We start from the raw sequence: 21,108 nt of genomic DNA on the forward strand, positions 1-21,108 counted from the left end.
CTCTCTCTACTAGGGGGGGGGGCTACAGGGGGCACTACCAGGGGGCGATTACTACAGGGGGCTCTACCAAGGGGCATTATCAGGGGGCGATTACTACAGGGGGCACTAAAAGGGGGGATTACCACTGGGGGATCTACAAGGGGGGGATTACTACTGGGGGCACTACCAGGGGGGGATTACTACAGGGGGCACTAAAAGGGGGGGATTACTACAGGGGGCACTAAAAGGGGGGATTACCACTGGGGGAACTACCAGGGGAGGATTACTACAGGGCGCACTACCAGTGGGGGATTACTATTGGGGGTACTACCAGGGGGGATTACTACTGGAGGCACTGAAAGGGGGGATTACCACTGGGGGCACTACCAGCTGCTGCCATTTCCCACACTAGGCTTATACTCGAGTCAGTAAGTTTTCCCAGTTTTTTGGGGTAAAAGTAGGTACCTCGGCTTATATTCGGGTCGACTTATACTCGAGTATATACGGTATTAATAAGTATCTACTGTGATTTACATACAAGTTTGAAAAATCACTTGTAACTCCCTTCTGCAAGTTCAAAAAACCCTTTCCATTCAATACAACACCTCAACATACACATATCACATCAATAATCCAATTGTTCCATTTTTATTTAGAAAATTACATAAATTACCTATCTTTATAAACCATATTTTCCAATTTAAAAACCTAAATAAATTATTATTTATTGAGAGGGGTCTACTAGGCGTACTGCACTATGTCCTGTCATTTTACATTAAAATAAGGATTTTTCCCTACTTTTCACCTATCTTGCAGATGCAAACTCAAAGATGCATTAACTTAAAGGCAGATTTTTAACTGAATAGCAAAAAGTCTGTTGTGGCTTTTACCTGCGGTAAAAAGTTGCGCAACCTAGTTTGTGGCTAATTGAATTTGTCCCTTCAAATTTTAGTATAAAACAGTGTTCACACCTTCTGGCCATTTGACTGCTCTCCATAAAGTGTCCACTTGTTGAGCCGTAGCCATTTCTCCAGATGGATTGACGACGACAGACAGTAGCTTGTCAAGTCTCATTAAGTCCTCCTCAGGCATCTTGTATTCTTCAGGAGCGGTCTCATTCAGTTCCTTTAGTTTACCTAAACATGTAATGTACAGTATTGTCAGTAAATGTAACATCTTATCAGAAGAAATAGATCAGTCAGTAAATAAATGCTACACTTCATGAATAAAAAAAAAATGTTGGTGTATGAACTTTGTTCAATATAGAAAGCATATAACATACTGTATGCCATATATTCAATAAATTAAAAAGAGGAGGCTAGCACTTTCAGGGATACATTCAGTTATTTACTGTTTTATTTATCACTGTATTATATTTAAATATGAGCATTCTTAGAAGACAAGTCTAAACTTTAACTTCCTAATAACTACATGAGCAAACCATCTTAAAGTAAATCTGCACATAATTTGTGATACCATTTGTTGTTCCAGGGATAACACCTTGCACAGATGCTTCCTCATACACCGTTGTTTTAGTTGCGGCAAAAGCCCTTCTCTGCACGCCAGGTCCCGGGTGTCTGTCGCTCAAAATGTGCATCTTACTCGCATAAATAAAACTACTGGAAGCTACAAAACTACTATGCTAGATTACACTGATCAATTTCATGTGACATTTGTACATCTGTGTGCGACTGAATCTGAGTAAGTAGTGCTGCGATGCAGCGGCCGTGGCCTTTTCTCATGCCAAGTTCTGTGGTGCTTCATCTGCGACTTTGTACGTGTTTAAAACCAATCCCTGTGCAACTAAATTAGAAGCCCAGCGTCTCTAGTACACTTTAAGGTTGTTTGCTGAGTATGCGATGCAAGTAAGACGCACATTTTAAAGAAAAGTATGGTCCGCTACACTACTCGTTGTGGCTCGTCGTGTCGGGCGTCTCGCACTGTATATGGTATAGATCCTCCTCGGTGTATGAGGACACATCTGTAGTACTATACAAGGAGCACATGGAGATTTTCTATGAAGGACTTCTGGTCACATTTGCTCTCATTGCAGAAATGTTACTAGAAATATTCTCTGAGCCATTACCATACTTTTCTAGAAAAAAAGGTTTTAGCAGACATGAAAAACAATATATTACACTAAAAGTCCAAATCCAACAGGTTGAATTTTTCATTTAGAATTTAATACTACAAATATATCTACACTTTACGAGAAAAAAGTATTTCACTTGTATAGAAGACAGGCTAATCACATATAAAGCTGCCTAACACAGTCTCACTACACATGAGTTAAAACAGACACGAGAAAAAAAAATAAGATGTCAGTGAACTACTAAGAAACGGAAAATAAAGTAAAAGGATACAGATATTGCTTGGATGGTCAACGAATACTAACCCATAATCAGTGCTGGGTTTGCTTGGTCAAAGGTGACCGGCTCCCTCTTCGGGAAGTAGGTGTTTTGAATTTGTGCAGTTGCTGATCTGTAGGCATTCCTCCCTGCAAGGCATGACAAAGGACACAATCATACAGCCACCCTACTGTGCTATAATATACAACTTACATAAACAGTCTATTTCATCCTTATTTTCATGCAGAGTCTGAAATTAAACTGCAACAAAAAGGGCTTCACTTTTGAAATATACACATGCTGAGATAAAATGGGCAACATATTGTCAAATGTATAGAGACTCTTATAAATAGATTTTTAATATGTTCTGTGTCTCACAATAATATGAGATATGGTAAGAACTTACCCTTGTTATCTCTATTTCTATGAAGTCCATAGGGTTCCACAGGATACCTTGGGGTATAGGCGATGGCGGCAGACATCCAGGCACCACAGAGTTAAATTTTCAGCCTCCCAGGATGCACTGGGGTCCCTCTCCTATACCCCGCCCCCGAGCCTCAGGCCACTCAGTTTCGTAACAAGCCATAGGCCGGAGCAGGAGCAAAAAAGAGAGAGAAGACAGTCTGGAACACACAAGAATCACATTCTCACCAGAAGGAGATGGAGAAACCGGTGACCAGATCAAAGCCCATCTGCAGTACAGGTGCGACAGGGTGGGAGTCCTGTGGAACCCTATGGACTTCGTAGAAATAGAGATAACAAGGGTAAGTTCTTACCATATCTCATATTTTCTACTTCAGGGTCCATAGGGTATCCACAGGATACCTTGGGGATGTCCCAAAGCAGTATCCTTTAAGGGTGGGGACGCTCCTGTGCTGTAAGGAGAATCCGCCGCCGAAAGGAAGCATCCTGAGAGGCGAAGGTATCAAAAGCATAATACCTTACCAAAAATATGGACAGATGACCACGTGGCTGCCAATCACCGCTGAAGCGCCACGTCGAGCTGTCCACGAAGGACCCACAGACCTAGTGGAAGAGCTTTAATAGAGGATGGAACAGGAAGACCTGTGAATCCATCCTGCCAAAGTTAGCGTAGTGGCAGGCCAACCCTTTTTATGGAAACCAGAAAGGACAAAACCGAGAGTCTGATTTCCTAAATGGACTGGTACGGTCAACTTAAATTCTTAGCGCCCGTACCACAGCCAAATAGGCCTCACCAGCAGACAGGACTGGGGAAGTAAAGGCAAGCACTGCCCTGTTCCTAGGAAAGATGAGAAAAAGGGAGGTCTACATGACAGAGCCTCCCATTCTGAGATCCTACTGGCCAAATTAAGAGCCAGAAGGAATACAGTCCTAGCCGTAAGCCATTTGAAATCCACTGAGCCCAGTGGATCAAATGGCGGTCCTCAGAGAGCCCTAAGGACCACAGCCAAATCCCAAGGAGCCACAGGTGGAACAAAGGGATGCTGAATATAACGTACACCCTGCACAAAGGTGCGGACATTAGGAAGAGTAGCAATCCTACACTGAAACCATACTAACAGGGCAGAAACCTGCACCTTGAGGTAAGCAGGGCAAAGACCATTATCTAAGCCCACCTGTAGGAAAGCCAACCTCTGGATATCCGGAATACCCGAGGAGCCTAGCCTCTAGGGCGACACCTGAAAGAAAGTATACCATACCCAATGGTAAATTCTTGCAGATAAAAACTTCCGAGCTCTTAGCATGGACAGAGCCCCTGTTAACTATAGAGCTGGAAAAACTCCTAGACCTTAAGAGGGCAGTCTCCACCACAGACAACCCAGGTCTGGGGACCAGCCAGGATCCTGAGACAACAGGTCCGGGCGTAGAGGCAACAGCTTCGGAGTGTTAACTGAGAGGCTCAGAAGATCTGAGTAATAGTGCCATCTGGCCTACGCTGGAGCTATCAGCAGGAGCGTGCCTCCTTCTTGCTATTACTGGAGGAAGAAGGGATAACGGAGGGACGAGGTACACAACTTGGAAGGTCCACTGGACCTGCCTACGTCTATCAGAAGAGTCTCATCTCTGAAAGGCTCCACTTGTTCACCAGAAGATTGAACACCTCCTGATAAAGAGGACATTTCCCTGAATGCACGTCTTGACGGCTGAGAAAGCCTGCTTTCCATCTGAGGATTCCTGAATGAACACTGCCGATGACGGCAGGGATATAGCCTTCCACCCAAGCCAGAATTCGGGACACCACTGTTAGTGTCGCCTGACTTCGGGAACCTCCTAGGTGGTTTACATAAGCCATCATGATGGCGTTGTCAGACTGTACCTGCACGGTATTTCCGTGGAGGACCTGTCCTGCATGCTGGAGAACCCTGAATACTGCTCAGAGTTCTCAGATGTTTATGGGAAGCGCAAAAACTACTGGGGTCCACCTGCCCTGGAACAAGTGTGGACCCGTCATGCTTCCCAGCCACGGATACTGGCGTCCGTCGTCAGAAGGACCCTGTCCGCAATCCCAAAGGGGGTGCCCCTTGTTTAGGTGAGCTTTCTGCAGCCACCAGGCCAGAGAGAGACAAACCTCCGGGGAAAGCCTATTGACTTTATCCTATGGGGCAACCCATCCCATCCGGAGAGGATCAAGTTCTTTAGAGTGAAGCTGGGTAATCTCCACCATGTCGAACAGCTACATCCTGGAACTCAGGAACCACATTGCCAAGTGAATAGACACTCGGCGACTCTGCAGGCAACTGCGTACCTTTGCCTGTAATGCAGAGATCTTTTCCTCAATCACAAAGATCCTCAGATGTTGGGATATGGAGCATCCTCTGTGAAGAATCAGAGAGGACCATTTCCAGTTTATCAGTCAGCCCTAACGTAGCAACACAGATATTGTCCGTTGCATATGGCACTGAAGTATCTCTGGAGACCGTGTAACAACAGGAGGTCACTCGGATAGGGTAACAAGCGGACACCCTGCCTCCGCAGGTGGGCTGCCATAACTACCATGACCCTGGTAAACCGTGAGGCGCGGAGGCCAGACCAAGGGGCAATGCCAGAAACTGGAAATGCTTATCGACCACTGCAAACCTGAGGAAAACACTGGTGTGCTAAGAAAAGAGGGATATTCAGGTAGTCACCCTGAATATATCCAACGACACCACAAAATTCCCAGGCTCCATTGAATGATGGAATGCAGGGTCCCCCTCCCGAACCAAGGAACCCTTAAGAATTTGTTGAAGGATTCGAGGTTGAGAATGTCCTGGTAAGACCCATTGGGTGTCTGTACCAGAAAGAGGATGGAGTAATACCTCGTTCCCCTTTGGGGCAACGGAATAGGTACTATAACTCCTGCCTGGAGCATAGAGTGTAACACCCTCAAAAATTACAGGGCCTAGTCCTGAATTGACAGAAGACCTGTAACAAAAAACCTTCTGGGAGGCTTTTACCGGGAGGAAAAGACATACCTTCAAGAAAATACTTCTCTTACCCCAGTGTCCGTGGTGGTCAGACACCAGCACTGGGCGAACTGGAGAAGCCGGCCTCCGACTCTGGGGGCTCCCGAGAGGAGGCCCGTCCCGTGAGGCTGAAGGCTTACAGTCCAACTTGGGAGTAGGACGTCTTGTACTCCAAGCCTGTTCTTATGGCTGAGCAGATTTCCTGGCTACTGACTGTCTTGGAAAGCTGTATTTTAGACTTACCCTGGCCTCACAGGGCCGAAAAGACAGAGTCCCAGACCCTGATGGGACTGTAGGCGATGGCAGACACGCAGACGTAGCTGCTGCCTGCAGGGCCACAATTGCGTTCAGACGAGGGCCAAACAGGACTTGTCCCGTAAAAGGCAAAGCATTCCAAATGGAATCTGCGTCCGCTTTCCAAGAGCGCAACCACAGGGAGCGGCAAGCCGCTACTGCTGCCGAGGAGATTCTGGAAAGGAGTAGGCTATATGTAAGACCGTCTCATTATGAACGTGGCAAAGTCTCTGAGAATTTTCCACTATGCACCTGCTCTGCTGGAGAGTCAGTGTGCAGAGATCCAGTTACCTACTCAGTGTTCCATGGCTCTGGCCCCCCAGCACACGGCCATAGCCGGCCTGGAAGCCCCTCCAGCAAGGGAATATCGGATTTTAGATATATTTGCACCTTGCAATCTGGAACCTCCTTCAAAGAGGACCTGGAGGGCATGGGCAACGTAGCACTCCTCACTAGGCGTGTAACATGAGAATCTACCCGTAAAGGTAACTCCCATTCGGAAATGTAATTATCCGCAAAAGGGGTATGCAAAAGGTCAACCGTTTTTGAGGCTGGAACCGCTTACCCGGATTTTCCACGCCTCCTCTAAAATGATCAGATAGAGGAATTACAGTGGCAACACCCTTATCCTTAAAGAAGGCATATTTGGATTTAGCCACGGGGGATATGTAATAACCAAAGCCGCACGGACTGCCCGTAGAAGGCCAGGTATATAGACTTTAGACCCAGACTACGCCTCCTTTGCACTAAGGGGCTCGTGTCTGAAAAAGTCAATAATGTCACCGTCATCAGACGTCATGTCTTTACCCGTCTAAGACCCGAAAGGCCGTTTAGAAGGCCGAAATGGTGACTCCCCCTGTAAAACGTCCATCAGGTGCTATACCATTTGGACAATAAATTCACCCACACAGGCTCCTGCGAGACCTGGGGGGGCGAAAAACAGGATACACTGGGGTACCATCAACTGTCCAGGGACCCCTGCATGTGATGAGACCACCACAGGCTGCGATAACCCCTTGGGGAAACGCAGGGGGCGTTGCCCACAAAGGCTGTAAGCATCTTAGCCAGCCGAGGGCGGTTCCCTTTTTTTGTGCAGGCACAGTGACAGAAATGGGGCGTGATATATAATACAACATGCCCTCCATAAACCCTCAGCGTCTACATATCCCTCCGCTAACTGCACATGATATCAGTACATTATAGCTGGAAGAGGATATCCTCGTTCACTTTCCGACATGAGGAGTATGTGACCTCCCACACAGAAAAACCAAGTTTACTGTGAGGTAATAAACACCCTGCGACACCGCACCGCAAGGGCTGTAGCAGAAGAACAGGGATAGGAAAAGGCTGACAGTCAGAAATGAAAGTACAGGCAAACAGCGCTAGCATTTAAGTCACATACAATGCACAGATAACATCCTGCATTACAGGCACTGCAATCAACTACACAGACCAGAGCCTGGTAGGAAACAGTGCTGCATACACTGACCTTAATTGAAGGAGAGGTATGCGGGGGACCCGACCCGCAATGGCATCTGTATCAGCTTCCAGGAGCGTTTGCCATCCCCAGCACATGTAGTGAGAAAATGGCCACCGAGGAGCAGAGAGAAGGCAGGGCCCGGGGGAGGAGCGCTGACACAGCCCGCTCAGACCGCTGTGGAATGGCACTGTGCAGCGGGGGAGACGCCGGCTGTGAGACAGGGAAGGCGTTCTCCCCTGGCGTGCTATCAACCCCTGGGACGCCACGATGTACCGCACATGCTACGGCCCGCTGTCCCTGGTGGTCTAGTGGAAGGCGCAGGATCAGTACCTGGCCCCACGCGCAGCCGGTCCCCAGGGAGCCCCCTGCCTGGGGACCAAACAGGACTGTGTTACCGGCGGGTGCCCACCGCGGGACCCCGCCGCTTACCTTGTTCCCCGTGCATCCGGCCACAGTCCAGGTAGCCGGGGATCACCGCTAGCTGTGACCCCAGCTACCTACCAGCATCCCCGGATCGGTACCGGCGTTCTGCTACCGGCGGGGTGTAGGAGTGACAGCATGGACGTCAATACTGACTGTCCTATGCTGGAGCACTCTAGTTGTGCAGCCACAGCTGCTAAGAAATATTCAGGGGCCTTAAAAAGACCCCCCTCTGTACGGTGCGACTGGTCCGGCCAGGCACCTACGAAAACTGAGTGGCCTGAGGCTCGGGGGCGGGGTATAGGAGAGGGACCCCAGTGCATCCTGGGCGGCTGAAAATGTAACTCTGTGGTGCCTGGATGTCTGCCGCCATCGCCTATACCCCCAAGGTATCCTGTGGATACCCTATGGACCCTGAAGTAGAAATATGGTCGTTTTTAACATGCCTATGGTCTACAAAAGTAAAATGTAGGATAGACTGTAGCAATAGTAATTTTTTTTACATCTCTGAATAAAGGGATACAGTATAAAGGTTTAATAATACAATTAAGGAATTTTATACAATTTTCCAGCATGGCATTTAAAACTGGTGTTTAGCATATACTGTAGCTGTGAATGGTTACCTGTAAATGGATCGGCTGCCCCAGCTGGGGGGACAGTATGTGACATGGAGCCAGGCACATAACGGCTGCCACCTGTAAAACACATTTTACAGAATCTTTCACAGTAAGAACCATGCAAACATCTGGAAACCAGCATTATCTTTGCATTGCATTTTAAGAGACCACTGAGCTACATTTGCAGGTAGACTACTAAGGACTTTATACATGTCATATCCAGCATAGTGTTGTTCTGTTTCAGTGTCTGTCACTACTGTACACTTTATATGCTTCAGCATTGAAAAAATACATAATAATAACCAGTCTCCCACTAAGCCTATTTACTGTACAATATTAAATGTTATGGATGTTAGCAGAAGCATCTCCCAGGCCCTGATGTGTGGAGCACATTGTGAATTATTCATTCTGGTCACTGGACTAATTTCGCCATCTTATGTAATGACAGTGAACTGCTGGTACAGTACAACAGCATGCAAGATGAAAAACAGTATTAAAGTAAAAATAACTCCAGGTGCAAAGGGGTTAGCTGAAAGCCAACAGGAGTGACACCTACAGAAACCTTTCAAAATAAGAAGTAAATTGGTTTCTTTGAAGCTTGATATACTTTCATACACGGTTGCTGTCTGATAATCGGTTTCATACAATTTGGTATACCCAGGAGGCCTAATCAGCAACTGTCCTCTTTCTTCAAAAGGATTCAAAGCCCATCTGGGAATTCTCAAGTTACAAATCTCGCACAGGTACAGAATATGCATTAAAATAAAGGCAGAATAATTTCAGGTCCATTTCCCTCCATCTATTTTATCTTTAGGGAATTTTTCTTTGCTTGCATGAAAATATAAAATTGCTTCCTATAATCTTGCTATAAATGTATTATAATATATGTAATTAAAAGATAATAGGTTTGCATGTATTGCAATGTTGTACCCTTTCTTTGGCAGGTCATCACCAGAAGCTTTTAAACCTACAGAACACATTTACTAATATATCTCTCTAACAACAGAAATAACTACAGAATATGCTGGATATCAGAATCAGAACCAATATTTACTGTTTACATTTAGCTTTTGATGTTACACATTTTACTCAATGCCTATTTGCTGTAAGATCATTGTACTAAAATTGAAAGTAAAAATTTAGTTTGTTGGATTTTGAATATTTTTTGTGCGTTTGTAATAGGAGTAATAACTCCAGGACACAATCATTTTAGATTTATAATTGTTTGTTTTGGAAATGACAATAAAACCACTACTATTTCAATTGAAACCTCTTTCACCGAATGGACAACGTCTCATTTATGCATATAGCATAACACTGAGTAAGAAAGACTGGACCATCGCAGATTTGTGGTTTTCATCTTTTTATTCTCTCTCTGTAATATTAACCCATAAAGCAAACTAATTGCCAATATATCCCTTAGTCAGCGCCAAAGAAGAAACTTGTTTTGACCGTTTGCTCTTGGAGGGTTGTTGGGAAACCCCTATCTTCTCTTTGCCTGCAGATTAAGGAGCCTATTTCCATTAGATACCCGTACAATTTCTATTTTTTCACTTTTATCTACGAACGTCAAAGAAAGTTGCAAAACTGCAGTTAAAACCAAAACAACCAGTTTTGTTTGTTTGTCTAGTGAATATTAAGCAAATGCAAGCACATACTGTATCTGACTTGTTATTATGGTGTCATCAATGTTGCTAAATACCTATCAACAGCCTTATTTACCCAGGTATATCGGAACATAAGAAACAATACTCAGCAGTGAAATAAAATGATCTATTGAACTGCATTTGTAGGTAACCATCGGATAAATAATGTAAGTTGCTGTACTTTAAGAAAGTGGAGATGGAGTATTGCTAAGATACTGCCTTGAAATATCATTTGTAATAAGATATTAAACTTATTCAAGAATGAGTTTACATTTGCTACTCTTACAATGCCTTTATTACCAAGGTGACATCTTCTGATCTGCTGTGCCCTTAATATTGTTTTCAGAGGCAAATCCCAGGTGTGAGGTTGGCATGGCAACCAAAACATTGCAGCTGGTACCGAGGCTTTCCGCTCTTTGTTCATGGTGGAACGTAATCTGGCACCTTTTTATAATGAATATTCTGACAGCTGCTCAGAGCAAGTTAAATGCAGCTAGTCAGTTAATCTGCCAGTTACATGGGTGATTGGGATGAAGCAGAGGGTTTCACAGGAGGCTATGGCAATTTGGTCTGAAAACAAATAGGGGTTAGTCACCTCCCTGTGTGCCCTTGTACACTGAGGAATAGGTTGTGAAACCCACTAATTATCTATCCAGTAACGGATACTAGCAGCTGTTCTAGAATATTATCGTTACAATACAGTGTATCACCTGATGAAAAGGATGTAAGCTCACCACAATTTGGTAATTTCTGAAAACAGGTGCCTGTCTCTACTATTCAGCAACAGAGCTCATTGGAAAGCTAGCAAGCATTATGGCCCACATTCAATTGATGCTCGAAGTGTGGTCACAGTGTGTGGCTGCGCACATTACCACTTAATACGGTACTCGAACACTGCAGGTTTTTCTATGCACCTCTATGGGGTGCAAGGAAATATCTACAAAGCTGGTGGTCACGAGGTGTCAGAAAATTGGTATGGATGCTGGCACCTCACATCAAGAAAGCATTACTGGGTTTAAACTTTCAATGACGTTACTTAAGTTAGAGAAGCTAAATATTTGTAGTATAGCTGAGAATGTGAGGGGCACTGAAATGGCGCTAATGGCACACATCCACTAGACGATTTAAATGAGCGATTGAACAATATCGTTTAATCGTTCAATAATCGTTTGCATAGTTTAAAATGTCAGCGATGCGCGCTCCCGCTGGTCGTTTAGACATCTATCATCGGACAAATATGTTGTACAACCTGACGATAACATCAGGGTCAGCAAGTTTGCAGATGATTGATTGTGCCTACACTGAACGACTGCTCGTTCAGTGTACACACAGCACAGACTGACAAACGACTGCACGATTACAATGTCGTAATCGTGCAGTCTTTTTCATGTCTTTTAGTGGATGTGAGCCTTAAGTGATCCCATATCACTACACAAGTAATAATGGTCATATTACTTCCTGCTTATTTTTGGTATCGATAGTATTTTATTGATCATTATTTTTGCCTTATTGTACTACTACTGATTCTAGTAATTAGTATTACTAGTGGCACTTACATTTGTATTTGTGTTGCTACTGACCGATTCTTATAAAACACTATAATAAACAGTGTAAGAGTTAGAGAACAATCTAAACCAGAGGTTCCTAAACACGGTCCTCAAGGCTCCCCAACAGTTCAGGTTTTAGAGATGTCCATGGTTGAGCACAGGTGATTAAATCAAATTGACTGAGGTACTAATTAAGTCACCTGTGCTTAACTATGGATTTATCTAAATCCTGAACTGTTGGGGAACCTTGAGGACAGAGTTTGGGACCCTCTGGTCTAAATATTACAAAAGTTAAAAATGTTTTCTTCAACCTCTTCTCAGCACATAGGGGGTGATTCAGCAGAGGATGCAAGTGCTAGCACAGCTGCTAACATAATAGCAGCTGCGATAGCACTATTACGGTACTGCAGCAGGAGGCGTCACGCCTCCTGCATGCATTATCCGAACTGTGTCCAAGGATGCAGCAATGGATAATCTGCAATCCCATTGGTCACGTAAGCCGGCCGCTGCAGATGCAACAAGGAGGCCAGGAAATCTCTGCTGAAGGAGATCCTGGCCTCTTCCCTCCCCCCCCCCCCCAAAGGCGGCGACACACTTCTGCTTTGGGAAACCGAGGCCGTCACTGCCCCCTCCCCGCCCACAAATGACAGCAGACTGTCAAACAGTCTGCTGCCGCTCTGCATGCGAACACACAGGACTCATTCTGCCCACATGCAGGCGCACATCTGCGTCCTCTGCTGAAGGTGTGTTCCCACTAGGCCGGGTGCCATCCCCTCCCACAGGCCACAGTGTCTATTCACAGAGAGGAGAGTGTTTTATGGGCAGCCCGGCATGTCCGTAAGTGGCGGGCACGCACCCAAGAGTAATGGCCACACCACCTTTTCAGGCGTGTGTTAGAGTAGGTCCGATGCCCTGCCCAGCGCCGGATCTAGAGTGATCGCTATCCCCCCCATCGTTTTTTAACAGATGTGCTGTCTGTCCATGAGGTTTACGACTAACAGTTCTCGTGCAGACATTATTTCAAAATGTGGTTGGCAACTCGGCAGTGAAAACAGACTATTTGAATACACTTAAACACTCAGGGGTCCCATTTTGTGTTCTTGTATTCTTTACCGATTTGCAGCTGTGCTATATTGTTGCTACTAGATCTCTCCACTTCACAATAACATCACTTTAAGTTGACCAGAGCAGTTCTCTAGCAGAGCATGAATTTGCCAAACCGCCACATTGAAAGTCACTGATTAAATACTTTTTTTGCCAGATTCTATGCACCAGTAAGCAAGGTGTGTGGCTGAAATGGGCAAATACACTAGTTATTGTCTTTAGCAATACTGACTACATTCAGTCTCAAAGTAACTTGCTCACACTCACTACACTAGTAAAATGCAAAGAAAATACTTGATTTTCAAGAACTGAAAATTTACCAATGTTGTAGCTTATTGCGGTTATGAAAAATGTACCTGTAAATGGATCAGCAGCAGAAGCAGACGTAGAAGAACTTCCAGGGATGTAACGCCCTCCACCTACAAGGAATTAAGTACACAATAATGACTATTTTGGCAGCACAGTGGCCAAATGGTTAACATTACTGCCTCATAACATTGAGATCATGAGTTCAATTCCCAACCAAAACTATCTGGCAGAGTTGGTTTGTTCTCCCTCTGTGTTTGCGTGGGTTTCCCTCTGGTATCCAAAAACATACTGGTAGGTTAATCGGATTCTGACAAAATCAACCGTAATGCGTTTAGGTGTGTACACTAACGATTGTGATTCAAACATGTTCCAAAGTTCTTTTTCAAAAAAAAGTTTATTCCCTTTTTTATTGTTTTCTTTATTTTTATAACTTAAGGGACAAGACTCAATGTTATGACAGTCGGAATTACTGTCGTACTAAATTAGTACACTTATGGTGAAGTATAGCATGGGATATGAGATAACCCACATGGTTCGCCATGTTGAGCTTTTCCACCTGGTTTATGGAAGGTTAATGCTGCAACTACATTTTAGAAGATGAAAGGAAAAAGTCCTCTTAAAGTGGACCAGTCACTCCCTATAGAACTTCATGGGTTATCGCTGTGGTTCCCAAACCACGCGCCGCGGCACCCTGGGGTGCCTCGGGACACTTGCAGGGGTTGCTGAGGTTGGTGTTTCATCACCAAATCAAATTATTTATGGTCAATGTAATGTAAATATGTTGAAAAACAGAAGTGCAAACCTGTCCACCACCACATAACTGAACCTAAGAATGACAGGTAAGCACAATTTACTTTACTGCATTTTTTTTCTGAATTTCTCAACAACAAACTTTTTGCTTATACTCTAGGGCGCTGTGGTTCAAAAAAAGTTTGTGAACCACTGGGTATCGCAAACCATATTAATCTTGAGGAATGTGAAGGGCTTCATTTTGTAATAATCACAGCTCATGTTGTTAATATTTCATGCTCATTCTTGTAGGGCTCTACCAATACTCAGGCAGCAATATAGTGGTGTGCTTACATTGATATGAAAGGGATGTTAACACAGGTGACCAACAATTGTAATACAATGTTATTATTTCTAGCTACCCTAAAGGCAGGCTCCTTTATCTTTATGGTACGTGTTGTATCTGTTTGCGAGTACTGTAGTGATCACAGTGAGTGAGTTGTATGTATAGAGAATTATATATTTTCAGTTATGTTGATATTCAAAGCTTATGGAATGGCTTAAATTTGAAACACTTACAGGTTGTTCATTGGTGAGTAAAGGATCAATGAGAAGATCAGCCCCTACATCTTTTTAGTTAAACAGAGGATGATATAGCTTTTTATATGTGTATGAATATTTGTGTAAATATATGTATAGTATGTGTCGCCGGTTTCCCGGCTATAAAGGGGGAATTCAATTAGGTGCGATAAAGCGGTAAATTTAGTGTGCATAGTTTTCGCACCCGTTACATGCGAATTCCGCTTATTGCGCCTATGCGCACACACATTTTTCACATAATTAAATCCCAAAAGTCACAAAGCACCATTCGCGCAAAAATTCTTCCTACTTTTTCTGGCGATAAGTATAGGTGAAAATGGGGAAATCTGCCTGTATCCCAAAAAAAGGCAAAGTGATAACGGATAACAACATAAGGGTTTTTGTTCCGGAGACGGGTCCGATAAGCGTTTGCAAGAAAACTTATAGCTTTACTGAATCTGATCAAATTCCACCCCTAAATCTTGCTGGGATATGTCAGACCCCACCTAGTTCACCGAAAGTTAAATAGAACTGAGCAATGGTGTTTGTCTGATTGGCAATTACCTGTAAATGGATCAGCAAATCCAGATTCTGTAGCAGTCACAGTCTGTCCTGCAGTGTTGTCAATTATGAATTTAGCTACTTGATCTAAAAACATAGGGTTCAGATCATTCTTCTCTAGGAAATTGTGAGCCACAAGCCAGGGATCTTCTGTGATGTTATACGGCAGTTTAAAAGAAGGGCCACTTTCATTCACATCAATGGTGAACACGTAGTCATACTCCTGTAATGAGAGAGTGGGCATACAGTATTGCTCAAGTGGGAAAGGCACTACATTTTGATTTTATATATTTGTGTTTAATCAATGGATTAAATGAATCAACTAGATTTCTACAAAATAATCAGAGAGACTTTGGAACATTCAGATATATACGAGAACAAAAGACTAGTAGGAGCATACTTTTCCTTCAAAAAGGACTTTTCCAGAAGTTTGCTGAGTAGCTCCTGAAGAGCCCACCACATCCCCAATCTTCATCCAACGCCCCTCGCTAACACTCCACTGGTAGGCTTCCACTTTGCCATTGTCATTCACCAGGCGGGTCTGACCTTCCTTAGTACCTAGAACAGCAACCAATAAAATAAAGTTTGCATGGTTTTCTTCATTTACTAATGTCACTTATTTTTCTTCAACAGAGAAAGCTTGGTACAACATTAGCAAGTAAAAGCAAGAAAAACACAGCAAACTACAAAAAAAAAAAAACTGTATAGCATTTAATGGACAACAATAAAGTAGTGCATTTCAGGATTTTTTGGCCTGCTCTATCAGGCAAACATTGTAAGAAAGGTGCAAATAGCCCAGCAATTTCTCTCTAGTTACTCATTAACAATTATCAAATAGATGCCATTTATATAGGTGTTATTTTCTAAATATAAAAATTACCTAATTAACTCATCTTTCCTGCAACAATTGAAAGAAATTATTTCCAACATAAGCTTTTGCTGTGTGAGCTTCTTGGACTGTATGCTAATTAAACCTACCAGGTTCGCTGAGGTGCTCTTTTCCAGGTAGTTCCTCTACCTTAATGTCTCCCAGGTCACCAGTTTTAGGATCAATTGTTGCTTGTGCCAGCTCATCTTCAAAAGCCTGGATTTCCTCAGCACTGGCTATATTCTCTTGAGACTCCGTAAACACTCGGATAATACCATCACTAAAATCAATGATGCATAGCAAATGTAATATATGTAAACTAAATATGTTTTATGTATTTTAAGAAAAAAAAGCTTATGAAGCTATTACTAGTATAATAATTTTTTTTTTTTTTTTTTTAGAGAATTTCTTTCAAAGTGAGCTTAAACTGTGTTGACACTAGGAATATGAACAACAAAATAAATGTTTTACAAAAGATGGATATTAAACAAATACTCTATGCTGAGCAAACTAAAGTCACAGCTTTTCAACATTAACAGGTTCCATTAAAATGCTCTCCCAATGATGAGGGTGTCCATAATGTATTGGGTTTGTTATAGCATACATTTAACAGGACTGCAATGGAATGTGAGGCTAATGTAAAGCAATGTATTTTAATCTTATGATTTATGTATATCTGAGCATTTCAATATGCGGTTTAGTGGTCCTTTATATACAGCATAGGATTATTTTACTAGCAAAACCTCTCGGAGAGATAACCTTTCAATTTAAGAGATACAAGAAGTTGTCTAATCCTGGCAGGACAATTTTGATTTTCTGCTGTATAGATATAGTGCGGTTTGCAGCATCTCAAGCGACTAAGTAGAGTTTAGAATTTCTTCTGCAATCATTAGACAGCTGTCAGGAGGACAGGTTTTCTCCTGATCAGGTATCAGATCCCTGACGTTTAGAAATCTGCAGACGGGGGACTCTTACTAGCAAGTTACTTCTATGGGCTGACCTAATTACAGAAAGTTAAAGTGGATTGTCAATTATGTTATCATTTTACCTTGCTCCCACAACAATGTCTCCATTATCTAGGATGCAGCAACACCACACAGACTGGGCAGGCAAGCGGATTGTTTGCGCGCACTCTCCTTTTCTCCAGACCCTCAGTGATCTGTCCTCCGCCGTGGTCACAAAATCTAAACAGTATACACTTTTACTTCGTTATGTAATATAGAAATACACCTTTTATGTTTTACTTGTATACATTTTATATTAGTTTTTACAACAGGCTTATTCTGCAAAATCAAGGTATTTGTTTTAATAAAGCAAAATGAGAAAAATCTGCTTACTTACATTTCACACTAATGTTAAAATATCGTAATTGCATATAAGGATATAAATTACCTAAAGTTATTTGTACCTTGTGTATCATTTATACAGGCCTGAAATGCACGCATTCTGGGCATATGTGAATTTTTATTCCCTGTATAGAGAAACTAAAAGTGACATAAGTAGGATGAATTTACTAAGCAGTACTTTTGAAAGTCAATGTGTCATTTCACAGTTTCAGCCACTGGATTTGAAGGAATAATAATATTTGATACAAGATTTTATTTAATAAGATTGTCCCTTGAAATCTAGTGTCAAAACTGCCGAAGACACGGCTGCTTTGAAAAGTGTCGCCTTTTAAATTTAGCCCATAGAGTCAAGCACTAAAAAGAACAGAAATCTTCGCTACATTACAATCAGTACATTGGAAAAGTGTCAAAAAGTTATGTACAGCATTTGGTAAACATCAATGAGATTCTTTTATTTCTTCGTAATGATGGATGCAGATACCTGTGCTCCACTTTCAATAACTGTCTGCACATGCTTAGTCCTTGTGACTATATTGGAGATATGTATGGGCCACTAACATACTGTATCTTGTTACATTTTCAAGCTTCAAAACTGTGACATGCCCCATTTGAGGTTTTTGTCCCACCTTCCCAATATAGACCGCACTGTCCCGATCAGCCAGGAAATTGGTAAGGTAAGTGGAACCTGCAATGGTGTGCAGGAGGCATTCAAGAGGAAGAATGCATTTTAACTTAAATGTTTTTCAATTTCATATATATTTTCATTGACAGCATCTAACTCCACCGTCACTTATGAGGCTGCACTATCATGCCATGAATTCTCTTTTCAATAAATAATGAATAATCCAACTTACTATTCTATACAGTCCACACATAAATGTACATATATCCTCTTATACACTCATGAATTCCATTGACCCTAGACCAACATTTATGTGTGATTGCTTCACCAAGAATCTCTGCAATCTGGCTGGACCAATATGCAATAGGTAGCACCTATCCTTGTGTAACAGTACCTATATAGAGTGCAAGCTTGCAAGCAGGGCTCTCTTACCTCTTTGTCTATCTGTTACAAATCTGGGGAGAAAAGGTGGATTTGAGAATCATCTACATAGAGATGATACTGAAATCCGACAGAGCTGATAAATTTACCAAGAGATGTGGTATAGATTGAAAAAGCAGAGGACCCAAGACTGAGCCTTGCGGTATTCCAACTGATAGAGGTAACAAAGATGATAATATTAATGGTACTTTATAATATATCTTTTTTTTTTTTTTCTTACCTTGAGAATTTGGGAAGACACATATGCTATAGATGTAATTGGTGTGACCATAGTAGAGCTGCAGGCACTCTCCAGTAATCAACCATCTCCTTACACTGGCATCATTGGAGCAAGAGAGAAATTCACCCTCGGTTAGAGTTGCCAGCCCTCGAACACAGTCCTCATGCCCTGTAAGTTAATTCAGACAGGACAATGTACAATCTGCTATCTTTATATATGAGGATAGCTCTCCAGCTGTGACTGAACTATATATGACATGATTCTAAGTTGTACAGGATTAAAACAGTTCTGCAGAAATCCCAAGTCAGTCAACTTTGTAATTTGTGGTTATTGCATATTTATTAGCACAAGTTTGTAGCTACCTACTATCTTTTGAATTTGACTGATAAAATCTGTCCTGCGACACTATCCCAACCCATCATTGCATTTATAGTTACCGCTAAATCCCTTTCCCGTGTAGTTAATGGGGGAACACAGCAATGGTTGGTGTAGTAAATGCCTCCAGGCGGTTGTCACACCAACCAGCCAGTATGTCCAAAAGATGAAACACAAGGAAAAGATTCTGAACACTGGAAATCTACATTCCACAGTATTTTCATGGGACTTATGGTGCATACACACGGGACGATTAAAATGCTCGATATGAACGATAAGGATATAGATCATATCGTTATCATTCATATCGTGCATTTTTTAGTCCCTTCCAAACCACCCGGGAGATTGTTCAGCGATATCGTTATCGCCGACAGTCATCCCATGTGTATGCACCATTAGACAAACAGGATGCAATAATGGTGGCCCACACAGCAAATTAATGTTACAAAACATCGGTGTGACTTGGAACCGTTAATATTTATTTCCCTAATTGTTATCCTAAACACTGTGGTCCCCTAAGAAGAAGCAGTGTTTTGTTATTGGGGGTGCCCTGGAAACCTGGTGTTATAACAATAATGGGCATTCCTCTAAAAGGTGTTTAGGAGAGACATGGCCTATGTCACTCCTGCCTCATTAAAAATAGATCAATACTAGTGCTCATTGAACATTGCTGAGGAAATGGTGACAGGGATGTAGTCCTTCTATAACTTTGTATTCCCAAGAAAGAAAAGGCTCTTGCCATCACACCTCTTTCCAAGCTCATCAACATAGCAACAACCCATTTTTTGTGAAACATGCGTTCTGCAAAAGTGTCACATACTAATGTTTTAATGTGTAAATGCCATGCAGTGTACAGATGTATCCTCATCCATTTAGCCTCAATACGTAATGCAGCGCACTTTGCCTGGCGTGAGTGAGCCGCCAGGTCCTGTGCTACTCTGCTAGAGTTGATGTCTTTTTGCTAAAAATGCATTTAAGTTGCGATGTGACTAGGACGCACCAGCAGACTGTGCTGATTAATTTGATATGCAACTCTTGTATATCTGTGTGCACCTGAATCTGTATATGAAGCACACTGGAACTTGGAACGAAATAAGCTGCGGCAGCCTATGCAGATTCAGAGACTCTGTCGCACACAGGTATACAATTTGATATCGCATACCAAATTAATCAGCACATTCTGCTGGTGCGTCCTACTCGTATCGCATTACAATTTAGATGCATTTTCGGTGAAAAAAAAAAGTACAAAATTAAGACACCAGGAGCTAGCAGAGTCTCACAGGACCTGGCGCGCTGATATGGGCTTTTTAGCGTGACTAAAGCAAAGATGTATAAGGACACATTTGCACAGCCATTGAGAATGACACAAGTATTGGTTTTCACAAAGTCTGCTGCCTGAGATTTTATGATGGCAATTTGCATATATTCCAGGATGTCATGAAGAGTGATCAGATGAATTGCAATTAATTGCAAAGTCCCTTTTGCCATGGCAATGACCTTAATCCCAAAAACATTTCCACTGCATTTCAGCCCTGCCACAAAAGGACCAGCTGATATGTCAGTGATTCTCTCATTAACACAGTTGAGTGCTGACAAGGACAAGCCTGGAGATCACTCTGTCATGCTGATTGAGTTAGAATAACAGACTGGAAGCTTTAAAAGGAGGGTGGAGCTTGAAATAAATGTCTTCCTCTGTTAACCATGGTTACCTGCAAGGAAACACGTGCAGTCATCATTGCTTTGCACAAAAAGGGCTTCACAGGCAAGGATATTGCTGCTAGTAAGATTGCAATTAAATCAACCAATTATCAGATCAACAAGAACTTCAAGGAGAGAGGTTCAATAGTTGTGAAGGCTTCGGGTCGCCCAAGAACGTCCAGCAATTCGCCAGGACTGTCTCCTAAAGTTGATTCAGCTGCAGGATCGGGGCACCACCAGTGCAGAACTTGCCCAGGAATGGCAGCAGGCAGGTGTGAGTGCATCTTCACGCAGAGTGAGGCGGAGATTTTTGGAGGATGGCCTGGTGTCAAGAAAGGCAGCAAATAAGCCACTTCTCTCCAGGAAAAACATCAGAGACAGACTTATATTCTGCAAAAGGTACAGGGATTGGACTGCTGAGGACTGGGGTAAAGTTATTTTCTCTGATGAATCCGCTTTCAGATTGTTTGGGGCATCTGTAAAAATGCTTGTCCGGA

At 42.8% G+C, this 21,108-nt stretch overlaps 1 protein-coding gene across 1 annotated transcript in view; it reads right to left on the bottom strand.

Moving 5' to 3' along the window:
* The window catches only part of PLAA (phospholipase A2 activating protein), a 44,530-nt gene that overhangs the window by 2,769 nt on the left and 20,653 nt on the right, over positions 1 to 21,108 (bottom strand). The window contains exons 5-13 of the mRNA XM_088472618.1: positions 18,539 to 18,706; positions 16,958 to 17,093; positions 16,020 to 16,189; positions 15,442 to 15,599; positions 15,045 to 15,264; positions 13,220 to 13,282; positions 8,573 to 8,644; positions 2,375 to 2,476; positions 951 to 1,115 (exon numbers count right to left, since the gene is read on the bottom strand). Coding sequence (XP_088328744.1) covers positions 951 to 1,115; positions 2,375 to 2,476; positions 8,573 to 8,644; positions 13,220 to 13,282; positions 15,045 to 15,264; positions 15,442 to 15,599; positions 16,020 to 16,189; positions 16,958 to 17,093; positions 18,539 to 18,706 — 1,254 coding nt within the window. The remainder of the gene's footprint in view (positions 1 to 950; positions 1,116 to 2,374; positions 2,477 to 8,572; positions 8,645 to 13,219; positions 13,283 to 15,044; positions 15,265 to 15,441; positions 15,600 to 16,019; positions 16,190 to 16,957; positions 17,094 to 18,538; positions 18,707 to 21,108) is intronic.

This window comes from Taudactylus pleione, unplaced genomic scaffold (genome assembly GCF_031769625.1).
Source record: "Taudactylus pleione unplaced genomic scaffold, aTauple2 ptg000127l, whole genome shotgun sequence".
Lineage (NCBI taxonomy): Eukaryota > Metazoa > Chordata > Amphibia > Anura > Myobatrachidae > Taudactylus > Taudactylus pleione.